The sequence below is a fragment of the Staurois parvus genome, unplaced genomic scaffold (assembly GCF_062004578.1).
Source record: "Staurois parvus isolate SC_StPar_1 unplaced genomic scaffold, SC_StPar_1.0 ptg000097l, whole genome shotgun sequence".
In the NCBI taxonomy this organism is placed as follows: Eukaryota; Metazoa; Chordata; class Amphibia; order Anura; family Ranidae; genus Staurois; species Staurois parvus.
The window spans coordinates 2,947,059-2,969,930 of NW_028317893.1; the positions used below are offsets into that span (position 1 = coordinate 2,947,059).

Sequence of the window (22,872 nt, forward strand, 5' to 3'; positions counted from 1 at the left end):
AGCTCTGTCTACCTAGATCTTATCATAACACATTCCTTTGCAACAGATCTAGGTATATTTTGTATAAACATATGGTCTTTTATATATTTGTAAAATATTCTCACTAATACCATACTGTGCCTGTTTCCTAATGAAAAAAGGACAAACTATAGTACTAAGAATGCCCATTTCCAATTATTTTTTCCAGGAGCTGTGCCAGTGTCGTCCTACAGATGGAAACTGCTCTTGCTGTAAGGAATGTATGCTGTGTCTTGGCACACTTTGGGATGAGTGCTGTGACTGTGTAGGTAAGTGCTAGTTCTAGAGCTCGTGTAGACAGGTAAAAAGATGTATTTTAAAGAGATTTGTTGTTGTGTTTAGAGTGCAGAACGAAGATATCATAGAAAACATTTCTTATTGCAACTGCATATGGTCTTGTATGTTTTTGAGAGTATGTCATTAAAAAAAAAAAAAAACACATTTAGTACCTCTCAGGAATACATGCACATTTACCCATGATCTCCTTTTGTGATCATCCTTGTGAAAACAATATTAAATGCACATTTTTTTTGCAGATTAAAAAAATGTGCTTTTTACAATTTATTTTTTTACTATGAGTCTGCGAAGCATTGTGGGTGCTATGCAGATCTCTTGCAGACAGTCTGTGTAAGCTGTCTGCTTGTACCTCATACAGGCAGTCAGTTACACACTGACAGGAAGACTCAATGGTCTACCAGTGTGCTCAACAGTGCCCTGGTAGTTCATTGAGAATTACAAGCCAACAGCTGCAAATACTGTTCTTGTTTTCACATTCACTACTCCGCCCACATGGCCGTGTTTTTTTTCTTAAATTGTTACAGCAAGCGCAGGGACACAATCCCCCGCTCACTGTCAAAATGCGAGATTGGGAGAGATATGGGAACTGCTCCATCTGTAATATGTTAAATGTTTCACCCTGAATTTGAGTGTAAAAAAACTATGAAATGTGAACTTATCCATTTAACTACCCTGCAAGTGCATAAATATACCTGTTGACCTGCCAGAAATACTTAAGTCCTGTTGTAGGCTAAAAGCACGGAACATTTTTTTTTGCTGATTAGTGTCCACTGCCCAATTGTCTAATTTCCTCAAACACTCCCACTCTCCTCATTACTACAACATAGACACTAATTATTCTGTAGTCCAAGATAAAAACAAAGAGGGCTAATTAGACTCTTTGCAATAACACATGAACAACTCTGAATTGCTATGATTGACAGGTATTTTTTGTACTTTATCAAAAAGATTTAACAAAATGCTTTTTAAAATGAAGTATTTACCAGAGGTAGGAAATAAGAGCAGTTTGTAATTAGAGTATACCTTCACTATAATCTTTGTGGCTGTTTTTGTATCCAGCATGAACTTGTTTTTGTGTGATTGTGTGGCCACTTAGTGACTGTCTGTTTTCCCAGTTGTGTCGCAGATGCAGGCACATATTTTGTGACCTAATTGAACCTGACCTCTGTTGCAGAACGTGGAACTCTCACACTTTGTGGCCATATTAGCAATATTCTTTGTGGACACGAAATGCAGAGGTTTTATATGCACTCCAGCGTCAATTTAGTTCTGACTTTCCAGAATCTGTAGGAGAGACCAAACAACTGGTCATTGTGACCATCACTGATCCAGGTTCCCAAAATCCCAACATTCTATCTCTGAAGTGTATTTACTTTTAGGCACCATAGTCTCCTGCCATCGCAACAAGGAGTAGTTTTGGACCTTATTGATGCAGTCCATTCTACCCTGCATTTGAAGAATCTGCTTGCTGTCTCTAGCCTTTGATCTTTCAGAGCTCCTTTTAGCTTTGCAAACTTTCATTACACTTTCTGATTGAGGCATTCTTTGAGGCCTGGAAGCACCCTGAAGAGTCCTGGTTTCCACCTAAGGGTGTGTTAGAGCTATTCCCTTCAAAGAGGGAAAGAGGAGTTAAAGTCTATACCCACCATGGATCTGCCAGTGACTCAAAATAATAACACCAGTTGGCAGGCAGAGGGCTCACTCACCCTTAAGTATTCTACTGATCAGCAATTGGAATCCCTCCTTAAAGCGGAACTTCACTCTCTAAATCGGCATGGACTATTTATTTTTTTTTCCAAAAATACTTTGTTTTAAGAGAAGAGAAAAGCATTTAGAGCATGTACAGCCATAGGTCACAGTCAAAACATAGACATGACATGTTGCTTTCCATTTCGCAAACGAGACAAATTGTAAACAGTTGTGCAAGACGAAATCATGTAAAAGAGTACATCCATCATAAAGTCAAATGGTGGATACCAAGAAGAAAATGGATAAAATGCTGTTAGTGAATGTTATCTTGTCCTGACTCTCATCCACTTTTCAATGGTAAAGTTGTGTGATGATAGGGGTAAGGGTAGGGAAAGCGTTGGGTACTGTGACGGTCATTGTTCACATATTTATAGCTAGCGTATGTGTTATGGTTGACGTTAGTCATATCTGTGTGTAGGTAAATGCTCTATTTGGTTGGTAGAGAAGAAATGATACAGGGAAATAACAGGTGTGAAGACCAGAGGTTTAGAAAGAAAGACAGTAGTAGAAAGAATTATAGGGTGAGATGTTGGGGAAGAGAGGAAAAAAAGGGGGGGGGGGGAGAGAAGGCATTACATTCTCATGTATTGGCCCAGCCAGACAGGTATTGCTAGAGCTTGAAGTATGATGTGTGAAAGACCGGTCAGTGGGGTAACGCAGGTATCAAAAACCCCAGAAGGCATGTTGAGATATAGATGAACATACCATCCTTGTGTATGAGAGAAGTGTCTTCGGTTATCAGAATATATCCCCCTATAGCGTTGTAGTTAGACCTTCAGCCAGATGGTCTTGGTTGATCGTGTACTATTAGGCAATAGTTAGGGGTGGATTTGTAATGACTCCAGCATACCCATGTTTTCCTGAATCTCTCGGGATGTTCCTTAGCTACAGAAATCAGTTCCTCCATTTCCTCAGTTTTGTCAATCCGGGTAAACCTTTCTCGTATAGTGGGAACATGTGTTGAATGCCAGTGGACTGGGATACATTGCTTAGCCACATTTATCATATGCAAGGCGAGTGATTTGCGTTATGTCCGAAATGGAAGTACCGTATGATAGAGAAGAAATTGTGTGTGGGGGGGACGGTTTAGGGTGTACGTGGTAACTTGTGCAATTGTAGATTGAACTTTCCCCCAAAAGGGTTGCAACAATGGGCATTCCCACCAAATGTGTAGGAGTGTGCCTGTCGTTTGATGGCATCTCCAACACAAATCTGAGACATTGGGGTTGAAGCGGTGAAGCCGAGATGGAGCTCTATACCATCTAGAGTACACGTTAAAGTTATTTTCTTGTGTGGAGACACATATAGACCCTTTATGTATGTGTTCATATATGTGATCCCAGTCTTTCGGTGATAGTTGGAGTTGTAGGTCTGCGCTCCAGGCCTTACAAGCTTTCCTCGTTGAGAGGTCATTGGTGGTTTTGAGACCGGAATAAAGTTGGGAAATAATATGTCTCTGAGGTGAGTCCGTTGCGCAAAGTTTCTCAAAGGGGGTCAAATGTCTAGTGAACACTTTTAGTTGGGTTGAGCTGAGGACGAAATGATGAAGTTGTCTATACATCCATTGTGTTAAGATCAATGTTGGCCATTTCTTCAGAAGGAGATCTTCTGGATAAGAGCCTTCCGCCTGTAAAGAATTGGTGCATACTTAAGCTGTCAGTGGGACCAAGTCCCGCAAGAAGGTATGCGACATACCCGGGGGGAAGTCTGGATTCAGTCTGACAGGAGTGAGTGGGCCTCGGGTGGACTATTTTTAATTCTTATACTGCTAGCATTAGTACATGGATAGGAAAGTATATCATATTTCCTTGTATTAAGATTTATTTATTTTTTTTTTTTTAAATATACTTCCTAGTTTCCATGCCTAGGCAAATTATATAATATACAGTGAAGGAAATAAGTATTTGATCCCCTGCTGATTTTGAATGTTTGCCTACTCACAAAGAAACTCAGTCCAAAAATCGAATGGTAGGTGTATTATAACATTGAGAGGCAGAATAGCAGCAAAAAAGTCAAAAGAAATGCATATCTAACAAATTATGCACTGATTTGCGTGTTCATGAGGGAAATAAGTATTTGATCCCCGTTCATTCAGTAGGAATTCTGGCTACCAGGTGTCTTTCACAAAACATGACTTAGTACTTGGTGGCAAATCCCTTGTTGGCAATCACAGAGGTCAGACATTTCCTGTAGTTGGCCACCAGGTCTGCACACATCTCAGGAGGGATTTTGGCCTACTCCTCTTGGCAGATTCTCTCCAAGTCATTAAGGTTTGGTGGCTGACGTTTGGCAACTTGAACTTTCAGCTCCCTCCACAGATTTTCAATCGGATTAAGGTCTGAAGGCCACTCCAGGACCTTTAATGTGCTTCTTCTTGAGACACTCCTTTGTTGCCTTGGCTGTGTGTTTTGGGTCACTGTCATGCTGGAACACCCATTTATGACCCATTTTCAATGCCCTGGCTAAGGGAAGAAGGTTCTCGCCCAAGATTTAACGGTACATTGTCCCGTCCATCGTCTCTTTGATATGGTGCAGTTGTCCTGTCCCCCTAGCAGAAAAACACCCCCAACGCAGAATGTTTCCACCACCATGTATAACAGTTGGGATGGTGTTCTTGGGGTCATAGGCAGCATTCCTCCTCTTCCTCCAAACACGGCTATTTGAGTTGATGCCAAAGAGCTCAATTTTGGTCTCATCTGACTACAACACTTTCAGCCAGTCCTCCCCTGCATCATTCAGATGTTCAGTGGCAAACTTCAGACGGGCCTGGACATGTGCTTTCTTGAGCAGAGGGACCTTGCGGGCACTGCAGGATTTCAATCCTTGTCGGTGTAGTGTGTTACCAATTGTTTTCTTGGTGACTATGGTCCCAGCTGCCTGGAGATCATTGACAAGATCCTCACATGTAGTTCTGGGATGATTCCTCACTGTTCTCATGATCGTTGACATTCCACTAGGTGAGATCTTGCATGGTGCACCAGACCTAGGGAGACTGACAGTAGTTTTGTTAATTCCATTTGTAAATGATTGCACTAACTTGTCACCTTCTCACCAAGCTGCTTGGCAATAGTTTGGTAGCCCAATCCAGCCTTGTGTAGGTCTACAATCCTGTCCCTGACATCCTTGGACAGCTCTTTGGTCTTTGCCATGGTGGAGAGTTTAGAATCTGATTGTTTGATTGCTCCTGTGGACAGGTGTCTTTTATACAGGTAACAGCATGAGATTAGCAGCATTCCCTTTAAGAGACTTCTTCTAATCTCAGCTTGTTACCTCTATGAAAGACACCTGGTAGCCAGAAATCCTGCTGAATGATAGGGGATCAAATACTTATTTCCCTCATGAACATGCAAATCAGTGCATAATTTGTTACATGCATTTCTTTTGCATTTTTGTTGCTATACTGTCTGTGTTACAATACACCTACTATTTGATTTTTAGACTGATCATTTCTTTGTAAGTAGGCAAACATCAAAATCAGCAGGGGATCAAATACTTATTTCCTTCACTGTATCCCAGGAGTCTCCAGGAGAAGAGGGAGGGATCCCAGCTCAGCCTATTCCTGAGCAAAAGGCAGATGGATTCCTGGAAGTAAATGCTGCATGCATCATCTGCCTTTGCTCAAGATGGCCACTGCCAGAAATGCCATAGGGTGTTTTTCAAAGTGATTTCTCAGCAAAATAAAGAATGCAGACATGAACAGATGGGTTTACTTTTGAATATTAAAAATTAATTAAATAGCGTTTGTGGTGCTCAGATGAGTGGAGTTCCACTTTAAGTCAGTTTTGCTCTGGCATATTCTGAAGAAGATCCCTCAAAAGGGACTGCTTCACAGCCAGGGAAAAACCTTTTGAATTGAACAGGTGGAATACCTGTCTGGAGCCTTGTACTTCAGCTGCAATGGCATTCTACAAGCATCTAAATTACTGTCCTTCATGGGTCTGTTGTCCATACAGATGCTCAGAACACTCTGCTTAAGGTGCTGGGAAACCAGTCCCCCATCAAAAGATTATCTGACTCCTCAAAATCTTCGAGGGATGTTGTCTCTTTGGATCTACTCTGGATACTACCTTTTTGGATCTTGCTGGAGGTTAGAGTAGTGTTTCTCAACCTTTTTTCAGTCAAGCACCCTTTTGAAAATATGTACAATCTCAAGGCACCCTGTTCTGAAATGTAAAGAACTGAATAAATAGTTTTTACGCAATGCAGCAAAATTCTCACACACACAGGACAACCAACATTAAAAATTATTTATTCTTCCAAAGCAAATGCACCTTTACACACTGGTACTGACTAGTATTCCATCGATTCTCTTCCTCCTCAGTCTCTCTCCCTTACTAAGCTAATGTAATCCCAGTGCTGATGGAGAGCAGCAGGAGAGTGGCTAACTAGGATGCTGTGCAGGCCCCCAAAGACCTGCTTGCAAACCGATTATGTAATTGGTTAAGATGCCAGTGACTAGAAGGTTAAAATGGTGCACAATGAAAACCTGTGGCTTTGGACAACTAAGGCACGCGTCATCCACCCAGTGGCTTGTATACAATTTGTAGGCATTTTGCTAAGGCATCCCTGGAGAAACCTGAAGGCACCCCAGGGTGCTTGGACACCTTGTTTGAAAAAGTCTGCGCTAGAGCATACTCCTTCTTCAAAGCAGGACCTCCCAGGGAAAGGTTGGCTGAGCCTCCTCCATCTCCTTCAGCTACTTCTGCGATAGGTTAGCCTAACTCCTGAGGCTGCTCACAGGTGTAAAAGTTAGAAACTGGCTAAGTCCACTGACAGACGTTTAAAGGTATGCCCCGACTTCTATTAATTGGGGCACTGTTTGTGAATACTTCTGGGTCCATAGTAAGCTTTTCCTTCAAGCATTTAGTGGCAGAGAGTACCCCGAGGCATTTCATTGCTTCTGAAATTTTCTCCATTTGTGTCTTTTGCATTCCCTTGCTTTACTGCACTTATTGCTGCACCTCCCCTCCCTGTGTCTATACTGTACTCCTTGCTCCAGACCCTATGTCAATTGGGGTGTCTGAGCTGGGCTCCATCAGGGCCACCTCTCTGCCTCAGAGTTTCCCTTTCCCTTGAAATACTAGTTTCCCAATGGTAGCTGGTACCCCACAGTGTTTTGCCCTTTCTATATGGACCTTCTGTCACACTAGGTTGTCTGGGAATATTCTTGACCCTCACCTTGTCACAGTTCAGAATCATTTGTGTTGTGCACGTGCACTTCAGAGGCCGAACTTTTGTATTAGGCCTGTTGCCCTTTCCTGGCATCCCCTTTTTGGGATACTCTGGACAACCTCTAGTGAAGAGGATAGGTCTCAGGGAACCTAGTGGACAGCAGCTCCCTGAAGGGCCTAGGACCTGGAAAATCTGACTGCACCTTGCGTTGTCAAATTTCAACTGGATCTGCCTGTCCCCTGTAGGCAAGGATATCCACCTTTTTTTAGGCTCTCAATATATAGGTCCACAGTAAGGCCCTTGTATCAGATAGGGTGTGTCTCTTTTCGCCTCCTTTGCAGGAATGTTGGGGGGTGGGGGAGACCCTTCTCTCAAATGTCTCATTTTCTATTCATTCTTATCTACCTACTTTAGCCATTTGCCTCCACTGTCACAGATTTAGGGCCTGAATGGTCTAGTCCCTGGTGTGTTTATACAGCCTCACCTAAAGGCAGCTAGTAAGAACTTTCTTCTGTATCCAGAGGAGTTATTTTTTTTTTTTTTTTTTTTTTGGGGGGGGGGGGGGGGGGGGAATGCTTTCTTTACTCAACCGCCTTCGGAACTAGAACAGTTGGTTTTGTGGGATTTGCCTTTTGCAGGTCTGCTAGTTCAGACTCCGTTGGACACCATCAAGATAATACTTGTTTCCCAACAAAGTATGGATGGGAGTCTCATCCATGTCAGGAAAATTAGTTTGGTCCCTACGCTGGATACCATAACCACTTCACACACATTGATTCCCCTTGGGGCGAGTCACTAAATACCAGTTCCTCTTACCTGGTAGTTAGATTGCAGAGGAAAGATTCACATTAAATTTGCCTAAAACCCTGCACAACAGGCCAGGCTCTTTGAAGGAGGACACTGTGTCTTCACGGGTGGTCAGCAGTCAGATCACACTTAACTCTTGCTGCAGGTTTCCCCATCGAGACATGAGGAACTCATTACTAACTGCATGGAGAACACATCCACTGAAGAAACCGCAGTCAGTGGGAAGGGAAAAACATGTAGTCGGAAGGGATTGTCCTCCTTCCACATGCAATCCCCTGTGAGATGTCGGAGTGCACGCCAGCTCTCTAGACCACTCTGCAAGGTTGTGCCTACAGGATTATTACCTGGATACAGTTGCATTTTGAAGGACATTGCATCCTTCAGGTCCTATGTTAGAATACAAGCACAGACTTTGCTAGTTCCACATGGTGAGATCGTTTCATATCGTCACTCTTGAGTGCAAGACTGTACACTACAGCAGTCAGGCATACAGAGTCAATCAGCTACCTACCTAGTAGGTTGGACCTGTATTCTGCCCGCTAGATTACCATTAGACAGGCTTCAGTGATGGTTATGAGGATATAAAGCACAGTGCCATACCTACTACAGTTACGAACAGAGTTACAAACCCTTGGAGGTATACAGGTTGCCCCTCACTTATTACTCTCCTCTCTTGTGATGGAACTAGATTTTGTGGATCTACACTCCATGCATATCCATATATATTGGGACTGTCCTTACCAGCCGGATTTCTAGTCCTAACATTTCATTTATACCAGCACAACCACAGTGGGTCTTACCGGGGAGTGTCTCCATCTGCACGGGATGGGGGGACTGCAGGGATTTTGGAGGGGTGAAGGGATAGCCCCTGGTGCCCTGGTTTTGGGGGGGAGGGGGGTATGCGGGGTTGCTGGAGTGAGGGGAGGGGTGTGTGGGATGTAGTTTGGGGGGGGGGGGGGTAGGGGATGGATAGGGTACATGCTTTGTTTGATTATATGATGTTTTATATTATTGTTACGTTCTCAATAAATTTAGGCTGCTTATTAGCCTTTGAGGTGCTCTATCCTTTTTGTGGGTTTTTTTTCTTTTAAGGGTTATGGCCCCTTGACAGATTCAGAGTCCATTGAGGAAAGGACTGAGCTTTTCTTTTTGGCTTCTCACCAGGCATATGCTCTTGACATGTTTTCTGATCCTTACTCCATGGATAGTGGGACTTCACTGGACCAGGGGTTCAGAAACATCCCTCTCTAGACATCAGAAATAGACAGAATTGCTTTTCAGCAGGGATCTTTTGGGGTTGCTCCATTTTTCGCTATCTTCTGCCTTAGTGGTAGTTTCCAACTTACCAGTCTGGTACCACAGTCTATATTCGCTCTGTTGCCTACTCTTCTGGAGGTGCTTCCTCGCACACAAAACCCCTTCAGTAGTTTTAATCCATGGGACAAAACTCTCTGGCTAGTCCTTGCATTGCCTTGCATGTTTTTGTGTTCTAGCCTAATCAGTCTTGCTTATCTAGTTGTCTGACCAGACATGCTGGTTGACATAAGTCCCATTCCTTGATCTCAAGTGATGAGGGGTGTTAAGCCTAGGGTCTTCCTGCTTAAATTACTAGTCCTTTTTGTCAGGACCTGTTGGTGTTTTTTTTTTTTTTTTTTTTGGTTTAGGTTCCCTCTGGGGGTTGTGGATTGTTTCTTCCCTTCAGGAGGATTTTGTTATAGTTCCACCTGTTTGGTGGTTTCTGATTCTAGTTTTGGCAGGTTCATACTCTTGTATGGTGTTCTCTCCATTTTTGGCAGTTATCCTTTTTCTGGCCTTAAGCATCAGGTTGATGCTCCAGATTATTCCCTTTGTCTGCTCCCCATTCTAGTTGGGTACTTGAGATCAAGTCTCAGATTCAGGCATTTGTCTTTAAGGCGGCACTTGGGCTCCCAGCCCACCCCAGTTTTTTTTGGGCCTTTTGGGAGGTTTTTGCTCTGTTGGACTGTTTTTGGACATCCTGACAGTGTTTGAATTCCTGTGCCCTTCAATGGACAAGAAATGAGAAAATGATTTGTGTACTGCCAAAAGTTTTTCCTTGGTGGCCATTGATGGGCACAGGCCCTTCCCCTCTAGGTTTATTCATGCTCTTGGTACTGCTTTGCTACAAAACCGAGGCATGCTGGAAATGGGAGCTGTCCTGGGCTGGCACACTTTTTTTTTTTTTTTTTCCCCTCTTTGCCAGTGTTCATTCCTCCCCTAAAATGGACTCCAAGAAAATGAAGTACAAAAAGCCTCTTATACAGTATGTTACAGTCAGTAGCATGAATAAAGCAGTATGTGCATTTCTGAATCAGTCTTGTAACATTTTATTGCCCATTGATTCAGAAGATGTTTTTGTTGGTTTTACTTCCTGTAACAGACCACACTGTCTGGGAAAAGTGGTAGTTACAGGTGCAGGAAGTTTGTCTCTGTTGCTAAATGGTCACGTCAACAGAGTGCATTAACTGAAGCAGTTTGGATAAAAGCACAGGTGCTATTAATTCACTCTAGTAAACAAGACTTCAAAGAGAGCAGAAACCATAATCCAACACAATCCACTTTTAATTTCTCCATAAGGAGGACCTTTCACTTGCTCGTACTATCACATAGGTTTGTTAGCCACCTTGTGTTTAGCAGTAGAGTTAAATGAAAAAATGAAGTGTAAAAGAAAATACATTGTGATAAAAGAAAAAATGTTGTTTAAAAGCAAATATTTTAATTTCCGGCAAAAAATGCAGATTTAATGTGTATGTGAAAGAAATTTTCAAATTGTATCAGTAGACAACTTGATGAAGGCTAAGTTCACCTTTAAAAAAAAAAATAAATGCGTATATTTATGCAGGTAAAAAAAAGTGAATTTTATTTATTTTTACTGGAGGCTGCAGAGCATTGCGCCTGTGAACAACAGATTGTGGTTACAATGTCTGGCTCCAGCACAGTTTTCCTCTACTTTTGTGATCATACCCTCATACGGCGTTCAGTTACAATGCTAGAGGAAGACCGAATGAACTATGTGCCGGCTGACCAGCATGATCGCAGTCCAATCAAACTACAAGTACGTCTGCCATGGTGGCAGATGGTACTTGAAGTTTTTTTATTCACAGGAATCTGTTAACCACTTGCCCTCCCAGAAGATTTACCCCCCTTCCTGACCAGGCTATTTTCTGCGATACAGCTCTTTGTTACTTTAACTGACAATTGTGCGGTCATGCATTGCTGTACATAAAAAAGTTATGCCATTTTATTCCCCCCACAAATAGAGCTTTTTTTGGTGGTATTTGATCACCTCCTACAATTTAATTTTTTTTTTTGCGCTATAAACAAAAAAGACTGACAATTTTTTGAAAAACAAAAACAATATTTTTGGCTTTTTGCTATAAAACATATTCAATAAAAAAAATAAAACTTTATCGTAAATATAGGCCAAAATGTTTTCTGAACATGTGTCTACAAATAGTGATTTGTATATGTACTGGAATTTTTTTTTTCGTAGTAGTAGTAAAGTAGTAGTAATGGCGGAAATCAGCAACTTATAGCGGGACTGCGGCGGCCATTCTGCCACTGACATCTCCAGGGACATTAACACAGTAATCGGTGCTAATAAAAAGCACTGACACTGTACTTATGACACTGGGCAGGAAGGCGTTAACATCTGGGGCGATCAAAGGATTAACTGTTTTAGGGAGTGATTTTATTGTGTACTGTGTATTGTTTTACTAAGCAGACCTGGTGCTGTGCAGAGAGATAGAAAGCAGATTGTCCATGCTGACAGAGAGATCTGTGTTTACACACAGATCTCTCCCCTCTCAGCTTCACCAACAATCAGAGTCCTGGTCGAAAACCGCTGGCTGGGACCCAGTGATTAACATCCACAGGAGCCAATAGCAGTTCGGGTAGGGCGGCACGTGCGCCCCCTACACGATAATGCAAAATCACGTATATTTTTTCCAGCGAAGCTGCCCTGTAGCAGCACCTCTGCTATGGAACGGCGGGCAAGTGGTTAATGAATGACTCGACTATGTTGGTGAAGCGCTACACTAGTGTCAAAAAGTAACACCGGGTGCTAGGAGAAGATCACCCGCCTGCTGTCACAGGAGAGTGTTGGTGGGGGTAGGTGAGTGCATAGGAGCATGTTACATCCTAAATATGGGTGCAACATTCTCCTAAAGGTGAACGTATCCTTTACGACCTGGTCACGCCAATCCCGACCCTTGAAACTGTGCGACTTCACTGTAAGTCTCACGATTTCAAAGTTGGATGACATGTCGATTTTTCAGGTGTGATTTGCAAGACATCTGACACAGGTGTCTATGCAAATCGAACCAAAAGTAGTGTATGTACTACTTTAGAAATCTGTGCGGGTCAGAACTGCACCGATATGACCGCTATAATTGCGGACAATAGAGTGTGACTTGACATGTGATTTGCAAGTTGCGTGGCATGCAAATCGCATGCCAATTTGCATCCAGTGTGAAATTTTTTTATATTTTTTTTATATAATTTTTTTTTTTTTTTTTAGTTTGTCCCATAGGAGAGAGAACTAAGTATATGTAGCACTTTGTCCCATGTTACAAGGTGCTTTCTGACCATATTTATGAATACTGTACTTTGTCCCTCCTATAGTTGGCATTTTTGTTAACAGCTTCACTGGGGAATGGATAATATAAGAGGTTCAGTGTCATAAAGAAATATATGAACCCTTTTACAGAAGGATGTATGTGTAATATCTTTCTTTGAGTGATGAACTAGTAACTACTATGAACACTATTAACATCAGTACCAATAATACTTGTGTTTAATCAAGCCAACAATCATACCTTTTTTTTTAAAGTGTATTTAATGGAAAAAAAAAAAAAAAAATATATATATATATATATATTTTTTGTGTAAGGAACAGTTATAGTGTCCATTCCAGTTTTTTTTTGTTTTTCCATCCACCGGGGAGATTTTGTCCTGCTAACCATTACCAGCACAGAAAGTGTCCCCAGAACAGGAAAATCATGCAATGAGGATGCTTGAGTGACAACTGTGTAATGCGTGCGTGTGTGAGCGTTCCATAGGATTTAATGGTCATGCATTTTTGTTCCCCTTTTGGTGAGGCAAAAACAGAGAAAAACGGTTCAGTGTGAAAGCAGCCTGAGAAGGATTTCTTTCATTTTGGAGAGAGTTTTCCTTCCTGTTGGGGAGATTTCCCATCACTTTCTGTCTTGTGAACCCAAGTGGATAGAGATGACAAAACAAGTGAGCAAAATCAAAACCTGATTGAGGATTTAACAATTCCACAGTACAACTGGGCTTTCTACATTTAGGTCTTGAATCTGTGTTGTGGAAAGTAAGTTCAACTCCACAATATTGCAGTTCCTTTCCATAAACAAATGAATCTAATTATTTGTGTTTTTGTTGAATAGCGTTTTTTTTTCATCAGTGAAGTTTGTCACTATGAGAATAAACCCATGTAACAGATTCTGCAGCATTACCTGAGGTGTGCAGGATTTGATATGACAGATCACATTTTCTTAAGTCAACCAGGAATCTTGGCATGATTGAATGCAGGTGACTCAGCCAAGTGCCAGACTAGCATCCGCCCTCAGGGCCTGTTACAGGCTGTGCACTTTTCGCCAGATGTGCAGAGTTATGAGCTGACATCACTGCTTACAAAAACACAGGCTCTAGCTGCACTTTCATTACACCTCCAGTCATAAACACTTCCTGTTTCCAATGTTCTTTTCGCTGGATTTGTTTTCTATTTAAATAGACCTCCACTTTTCTTTCCTAATTATTTCCAACAAAGTTTTTATAAAGCCTTTTTTAACCATAGTAAAGAAGGCAGTGTAACATTCATTAAAGAGAGTCTAAATTCAACCAGTGAAAATGTGCTGCCCTAACATAAGGAACATTTAAATTGATAAATGTGTCTAAGCAGTGCCTTGAAAGATTTACATTTGTCCTAAATTTCTTCTGAATAACAGCACTGCACTTCATGTGCCTTAAACCTCAGAGCTGTAAATCTGCAGTGTGAGATCATGTAAGGCACTGTACCTCTGATGCTAGCCTCCTAAGATTTGTAGGTACTTATTTTACTAAGATTAGTTAGGTTACTGCTGTGCTGCTCACTATTCTCCTTGCTAAAGCGAGAGACTGCTCTGTAAGGATCTTTTTGCTTCATCTGTTTGGTGTATCTGTGCTTTCTGCAACTTTTCCACTGCTTTTTTTTCTCTGACATGAGGAAGCAAAGCCCTGCCTCTACCAAAATGGCTGTCTCCACACAGACATGCTTATAGAGACACCTACTTACAGCTGTGCTGGATATGCTGGGACAGTCCTACTTTTAGGTTTGTTTTTCCACAGCATCTATGTCTTGTGCTTTTGTCATGGGAAGTGAGCTACACTTCTCTTCTAGTGTTGAATAAACAATGGCCGGTTGGTGGATGGAGTTTAAACAGAATTGCACCATCCTGCTGTCTTGTTACAGTGACCAGGCACACCATTGCACTTCTCAAACGCCACCCACTAGTGACCATGATTCATTACTAGGAGAGAGGAGGAGCTTGCTTCCCAATCTTGCAAACCAGCAGCAGCTCCAAAAGGTTTAAGGCACTTTGTAACAGAGGCGGAGAACGGGTTGTGGTGGAATGGATTTTTTTGGGATGGTGAGTAGGTGAGAACCCTTTTCTTCAATCACTTGCAGGCAGTACAGAACCACTTGCAGAAAAGTGTTTAACTGTTTCATTCCTTTTTACTGTGTATCTTGGTCCTATGAGAAGTGATAATGCAGGGGAAGGAGGGAGGGGGTATAGGGCACTATGTGGGGGGAGTATACATGAGGGCTGTTTGGGACACTGTGTGGTGAAAGTAAATTTGGGGTGCTGTGTGTGTTGTACTGGTTGGAATCGTGGACCTTTCTGTGTCCCTACAACTGAGCTGCAGAATGGTATGTTACCCCAGCACTCTCTGCGTTCAGGACTCCTTACTGGTCCCCTGCAATCTGCACTTTATACACCCCTCATCCCTCCATTTGTGCATATTAGGTACTACTAACCTTTGCACTCTTTATGGCAGAACCCCAACCCCCCGCACTCTGTGGCCCACCCCTCACCCAGCATGGTACACTTGCACTCTCTCTTTATTATTTCAGGTACTTGTATAGCGCCGTCAATTTATGCAGCACTTTACATGTATATGTTGTACATTCACGTCAGTCCCTAACCCTCAAGGGGCGTACAATGTAAGGTCCCTAACTCCCATTCATACATACACACACTAGGGCCAATTTTAGACAGAAGCCAATTAACTTACCAGCATGTCTTTTGGGCCCTTTTGATCCCTTCATTCTGTCTGTGGGACACCTTTGACCCAACCCCCCTTGATCCCTCCACTTTGTACCTTATGTACTGCTTAACCCCTGCACTTTGTTATGTACTGCTGACCCCTGTACACACCTAGCTACAACCATACCCTGTGCCCTTCCTCTTCTCCCTCTGGTCCCCACTTTGCTGCCCTGTCCCCCTGCACTCCCTTTTGAATGCCACTGGATTTCTTTTTGTAGCTGTCACATTTTTCACCACCCTAGCACTGCAGGTTATCGGCACATGGTATCTTGAGAAGCAGATTCTCAACATTTAAGATCACAGGATGCCGCAAGTGAGCCGGGCTATGCAACCAGGTAGTAAATTGAATGGCAATAAACAATATTGTGCCAACATCTGCAATTAGGCTGCAGTACAAACACTACTACATTTTTGTGCGAATGGACTGCACAGGGAACCTTCAGGCCAGCTAGTGCACAGCAGCCACTATGGTAAAACCACTTTCATCAAAAAATCACCTTTTTACTGCAGGTTACAGTTTCGCTCACCGATTTTAAATGACGCCTTCTGTCTTGCCTCCTCACCTTCCCCCTTACACAATTATGTAAACGCACAAATTTCACAATGCAAGAAAGAGAACATGTAAAATGCTCTATAAATTGCAGCAAAAAGCTATGAAAACATATAAAAGCAAACTCTGATATATGTGAACAGATCCTTTAATGCACATTGACATGTATTTTACGTGCATTTTAATACATATGTTGATTTACATTGGCCCCGCAACATGTCCATACATCAAATACATTTGAGCGCTCATCGTTCAGAAGAAGGGGTTTGATGTGCAATATAACGCAAAGGAGCGAGTTGCTGAAGCCAAGTAAAGCACCTTATAAATGCCCAACACCAGATACTACTTTTACTAATAATATTCTGTGTTGGCTTTATTTGGGGATTTTTTTTTAGAAAATTGAACTACCCATGTTGCAATACTTGGGGTTCCACTCTTCCACAAGTACCAAGCTTTCCTGGTTATAGAAATCTACAATTGCTTTGTTTACTTGCGGTGCCACCTGCTGATAAAATGTAGTTTTGCATGGCAACACTGAGTGCTGTCTGTGATACTTTTTTTTTTTATTTGCACTAACAACATACAATTTTTCAGGACAAGCTTTCAGGGTATGTCCCCTTTAAGGTCCAAGCAGTACTCCTTTTAAGATGAAGGCAGCCTGTAGAAGATGCTATGTGTTCTTACCATTCTGGCTGCTTTTATGTTAAAACTTTGCCACTTTTCTTATCCCCAGGCCACTGTAAATGTATGAACTAATTGGGGGGGATTATAAAATATATCAGGGAGATAGGTATTTGACACCAGTGCAGTGACGTATTAACACACAAGCTGCTGGAAAAGTAAGCACTGCTTGCTGTAGCTCCTCCCACTGGCTTGACTGTCCTTTATTGTTGTATATGCTGGCAGGTAGAACCACGAATACCTGCAGCAGCTGGAGATTAGCATGTCAGGGTATAAACATGGACTTCTGGAAAGATTAAGTACTGTATAGCATCTTCTTTTACAGTATGTCTTTATTTTTCGTTCCGGAATTCATAGGGTCACTTTACTACTTTGGCCTGTTGAATCTAACAAGACTGTGATATTTTATGCGCATCCTGAAAGGAGTGACTAGTTGTTTCTTTGCATGTGCAGGTTGACAAATGTTTGGAATGTTGCTTTGCTACTTTCTTTTGTAATCCTTTGAACAGCTGCATGGCGTCAACCGGAAAGTTAGTATACTTTATTTATGCTTGAAAATATTGAAATACATTATATATGTTCAAGAGGTGACATTATATTCTATCAGTGTGGCATAAACTGTGCATGAAATAAGTTGTTTGCATTTTTTCCTAGGAATGTGCAATCCCAGAAATTACAGTGACACTCCCCCAACCTCCAAGAGTACAGTTGAGGAACTTCATGATCCCATCCCATCTCTTTTCCGGGCACTAACAGAGGTGGATGGCATAAAGCAACTTAACTGGAACATTGTTTCTTTTCCTGCGATAGAAGAACTTTCTCATCATGAAAACCTGGTCTCCTTTCTGGATTCAGTGAATCAGCCACAACACCAGAACATATCTGTGTCTCAAAATGGGGCCCATGTGGATCACAGCAATGATAAAGGTATGTACAGTCAACTTTAATAATTTAGTATTTTTTTTTTAAGCTATACTTTTCCATTTTTGTTAATAACACACAAACTGCTTAAAATGGTGTTTATCCTTTTTAGGAACAGATTCTAACACTTAGGCCTCATGCACATGGAGTTTATGCAGCCACCTTTTTTTTTTTTTTTTTTTTTTTTTTTTTTTTTTTTTGGGACATCAGGGTTTTTTGTTTTTTTTCTGCTTCTAAACAGCCCTCCATGTTATCCTGTATCCATGCATACATAGACTTTTAGAAGCTTGTACTAGCAATAGTGTTTACCCGCAGGAAAAAAACCTAGGGCCAGTGGAGCAGCAGCGTTTTTGGCAGAAAAACGCTTGATGCAGCTAAACACATGTTAATGCTAGGCGTGTTTAGCATTTGAGCACTAATTTCAGTGACGAGAATAAATTATTACTCCGGCCAATTAAATAAATTAATGCCCAAGCGCCTGTTGAAAAAAAGCGTCAACGCTTGTAAAAGCATTATATACTTTTATAGCCGTCAGGTGTTTTTTTTTTCTGTAAATCCTGCTGCTGTCAGGAGGAATGCTTCTAGGAGAGCTTTTTTAATGTCTTATGTGCATGAAGGACTGAACAGTTTTAGTTTGTTCCTTACACAGACTCTTCATGGCTAGTTCACACTTCCTGCAAGGTAAATTGGCAAATTTTTCTGTGCATGTAGTCTTGGTTCTGGCCAACGGAGCCTTGCTCTTTTTAAAGTGCAGTGCGCCTTTTCTTTTTTTTTCTTGAACTTTGCTGGAATGTTACTGTGCAATGTTTCATTCATTTCTATGCACCACAGCAGATTCCCTCACCACACTGCAGCTCACTTGAAGGCTGTATGTGAACAGTGCATATAGAAAACAGTCGTTGTTTTCTTTGTGCCCTTAAAACAACAATCTCTGCAAGTGTGTACAAGCCCTTAATAACTATGACTGGTTAAATGCAGCTACCTTCAGTTCAATGGACACGGCTGCAGGGGCATCTCCCTATATACAGTGGATATACAAAGTCTACACACCCCTGTTAAAATGTCAGGTTTCTGTGATGTAAAAAAATGAGACAGATAAATAATTTCAGAATTTTTCCCTCTTTTAATGTAACCTATAAATTGTACAACTCAGTTGAATAACAAATTGAAATATATAGGTGGAGGGAAGTAAAAATAAATAAAACTAAAATAACATGGTTGCAGAAGTGTTCACAGCCTTAAACTAATACTTAGTTGAAGCACCTTTTTTGATTTCATTACAGCACTCAGTGTTTTTGGGTATGAGTATGGCACATCTTGACTTTGGCAATATTTGCCCACTCTTCCTTGCAAAAACACTCCAAATCTGTCAGATTGCGAGGAAATCTCCTGTGCACATCCCTCTTCAGATCACCCCACAGATTTTCCATCGGATTCAGGTCTGGGCTCTGGCTGGGCCATTCAAAAAGAAGTTCCTCTTCATGTTCAGCTTTCTAGCAGAAGCCTGAAGGTTTTGTGCCAATATTGACTGGAAATTAGAACTGTTCATAATTTCCTCCAACTTGACTAAGGTCCCAGTTCCTACTGAAGAAAAACAGATGAAAAGCATGAAGCTGCCACCATCATTCTTCACTGTGGGCATGGTGTTATTTTGGTGATGTGCAGTGTTGTTTTTGCACCAAACATATCTTTTGGAATAATGGCCAAAAAGTTCAACCTTAGTTTCATCAGACCAGAACACATTTTCCCTCATGGTTTTGGGAGACTTTCAGATGTGTTTTTGCAAAATTTAGCCAGACTTGGATGTTTTTCGTCGTAAGAAAAGGCTTCCGGCTTGCCACTCTACCCCATAGCCCAGACATATGAGGAATACGGGAGATTGTTGTCACATGTGCCACACAGCCAGCACTTGCCAGATATTCTTGCAGCTCCTTTAATGTTGCTGTAGGCCTCTTGGCAGCCTCCCAGACCAGTTTTTTTTTTTTTTTTTTTTTTTCTTTTTTTTTCATCAATTTTTGGAGGGACATCCAGTTCTTGGTAATGTCACTGTTGCGCCATATTTTCTCCACTTGATGACGGTCTTCACATTACTTTAGTTTGTTTACCCCACCCCCCTAAAAAAAAATTGTTTGTTTTTTAATTGAGTTGTACAGTTTATGGGTTATATTTAGTTCTCATGCACACTAAATGTTTTTACAGCTGCTGCTTTTGGCTTTTAACTTTTTTTTTTTTTTTTTTTTTCCCCTACAGCCAGTAAACCCCCCCCAGCATGTTATCCTATGTAGCCATCCACACAGACTGTAATCCCAGCGTTTTTTGGCTTGAAAAACCCCCGGAACTAGTGGGTTTCTAGAGGGGTTTTTTAGCTGTAAAAACGCTCTAACGCAGTAAATCGCGGGATGGTGTGTTTGCTTTTTTTTTTTTTTTTTACTGTGACTTAACACAGATAATGTTACTAGCGTTATTAAAACTCCCAGTGTGCATGGAGCCTAAAGGTGGAAAAAGTTCTGAAATTATTTATCTTTGTCTAATTTTTTTAAATCACAGAAACCTGACCTTTTACCAGGGGTGTGTAGAATTTTTATATCCACTGTAACCCCTACCACTCCCAGCTAGCCTCAGTTTTTTTGCTTGGGTGTGTAGGTGGTGGATTACTTGTCTCTCCTGAGAAAAGCTTACCTTCTGCCAATGGAGGTTTCTCTCTCTGATGGTGATTCTTCTACTGGGAATAGTCTCTTCTCAATTTCTGTCGCACCGTAGCCATTGCGTCTCCTAATGATTCCTTGGCAGTGGCTTGATGGGACTGTTCACAGACCTATTAGATGGAAAAAGCGGGGGCAACCTGTGATGTTGCCATTCACTGGGTCTTGCTGTAGGCATTCCCCTTGTACACAGTGCAACGTGTGGAGATACCTGTAGGATGCTGTACAGTTTGTGGTCTGCCAGCAGCAGAGCCCTGTCCCTGAATACCCCTGTGCTGGTATGCCCATTGTGAAGAGTGAAGTCAGGATGAGGTACTCCCTCCCCCCCCCCCCCCCGTTAACCCTACCAGCAGAGGCTTAAGCGGTGAGTGTGGGGCAGAAGACCTTTTAAACGTTCATATTCACGGTGATTTTCCTCTCCCATTCCTCTTTCCAGTGTGTGGGAGCCGATGACCACCTTTCACCTTGGTGATATTTTACACCTTTTTTTTTTTTTTTTTTTTTTTTTTTTTTTTTTTTGTTCTCAAACTGTTTTATTAAAGCAGTACAAACCGGCCCAAGAGAGGAGAAAAACACATAAAAAAAGGGGGGGAGGGGAATACAAAATTTCTGAACTGGAGAACAAGAACCATGTTACAGTGCTGGACAATATTACAAGTACAACAAAGAAGTAGTAAGTAATATACTTTTCCACACAAAAATAAGTATACATTTATGCAGGGTGGGATCCAGACCTACATGTACCTCCTAGAAATAGACTTGCAACTAAGAAGCATTTAGGCATTTCCACAACATATGTAACAGGGTGCTTGTTTCAGTTTCACAACACAGACATAAGGGAGAATCCCTTCTGTACCTACTAAAATGTTTGAGGAGTGCGATAGGTCTAATAGAGAGATGAGTAAGTTTGTATGTCCTAGAGGGACACTTTTAATACATTATTGAGGATATAGTCACTATCAAATCAGTGCAATGTTAATCCTCAAAATCCATATTTTGTCCCATTGACTTCCTCATCAGGCGTGAGGAAGTCAATGTGACGAAAAACACATCACGCGGAAGTGATGTCAGACGCAAACCGGAAGTATCGCGGTGACCATTGTAGATAAGGCATTTAGTTATCGGAATTCATGTAAGCATATACTCTTTAATAAAGGAGCATTTTATTATACTGCTGCACTATGGATATTTCTTTTAATGCATATGCTGGGCGCACAAAAGTTACAAGAAGTCCGATTGGAGAGTTTTACCGAGGCATGGAAATTGATAAAGCACATATTCAATGTATAGAGGGTCAGGTGCATGACCTGAAGGGGAATGGTGGAGCACTAATGGTGGTGTGATATCTAAGGTTGATGGTCAGTGACATCTTCCCTCATGTAGTACCTAAACATTTACTGTGCCTCTGTGGTCCTGGTGTTCACTGCACCTTTGCTGCTTCATTTTCAGCTGTGGTTCCTTCTTCCTCTTTCTTGGTGTGTCTTTGGTCCAGCGACAACTCCTCCTGGTTTTCCCCTTGTAGCACAGTGTAGAGGTTTCCTCTGCACTGCCTGTGTTCATGTTTGATACCACGGCATTGCCATCTTTTTACAGCTGTAGAGAATAGTTTTATCCACTCAGCCCTGGTTCAAATTGCATGATGGACGCACCCTTTTGTCCAAAATGGAACCTAACTTTGCGGTGCCACACTGATTTGAAAAAAAAAAATGGTTCCTGCACTATTTTATTTTTTGCAGTTTTAGGTGCAACTTGCATAGACATCTGTGCATGAAATCGCACGGACATGCGGCTTTGAAATTCGAAAGTCAGGTTCAGTGTGAACCAACAGTTAGGGCCTTAATACCCTACTCCTGATTGTTCCCAATCTTACTCCCTGCTTTTCTTTGGCTATTTTGCTGGCCCAACTGCTGCAACAACTGCCTCTTTCTTATCCAGAGAAGAATTTTCTGCTACAATGTATGATTTTGGGCCTTATTGATGCTGTAGATAACTGGGGTCACACCTCCTACCCCTCCAGAATCTGTTTTTGAACTTGCACTTGAACCAGACACATTATCGGATGAGGAGGCAGTAGTTGGAGATGATCATTCTAGGGAATTGAATTGGGATGATACCCTGGTAATGGAGATTTTGTCCAAACCAAAGGATGCCATTGCTATCCTTATTAAAGCTGTATGCTCTTGTTTAGCGTTGATGAATATGAGTCTGCTCACCCGATAGCATCTGTCCTATGGGGACTGGCCTCACCTGGAGAAAATTTTTACTCTTTGAAACACTTCATTTAGCAGTATTCCTGTGTAAGTGAACAGTTCCTGTGCTAGATCAGGCCAATTCATGTCTAAGTAAGACACTCAATACCAGGACCAGACTGGCCATAGGGCACACCGGGCATTTGCCCAGTGGGCCAGGGCCGATGGGCTTAAGATGATTGAGCCGCACAGCAGGAGGTAAGCAGCGACCACTGTCTGGACGGGGCTAATACAGACCGCGGCCACCGCTCACCTCCCACTGTGCGGCTATGCCCGAAGCAGGGCCGACAGAAGGAGCGGCAGTGATGGATCCTGAAGACAAGCAGGAAGTGCCGCTGACACAGGGACACCTCTTTGGCCGGCTGCTGCACTGAAGGGAG

General features: G+C 41.9%; 1 protein-coding gene across 1 annotated transcript in view; it reads left to right on the forward strand.

The window, feature by feature from the left end:
• Positions 1–22,872, forward strand: part of TWSG1 (twisted gastrulation BMP signaling modulator 1) — an 89,980-nt gene that overhangs the window by 27,012 nt on the left and 40,096 nt on the right. The window contains exons 3-4 of the mRNA XM_089671001.1: positions 188–287; positions 17,275–17,547. Coding sequence (XP_089527127.1) covers positions 188–287; positions 17,275–17,547 — 373 coding nt within the window. The remainder of the gene's footprint in view (positions 1–187; positions 288–17,274; positions 17,548–22,872) is intronic.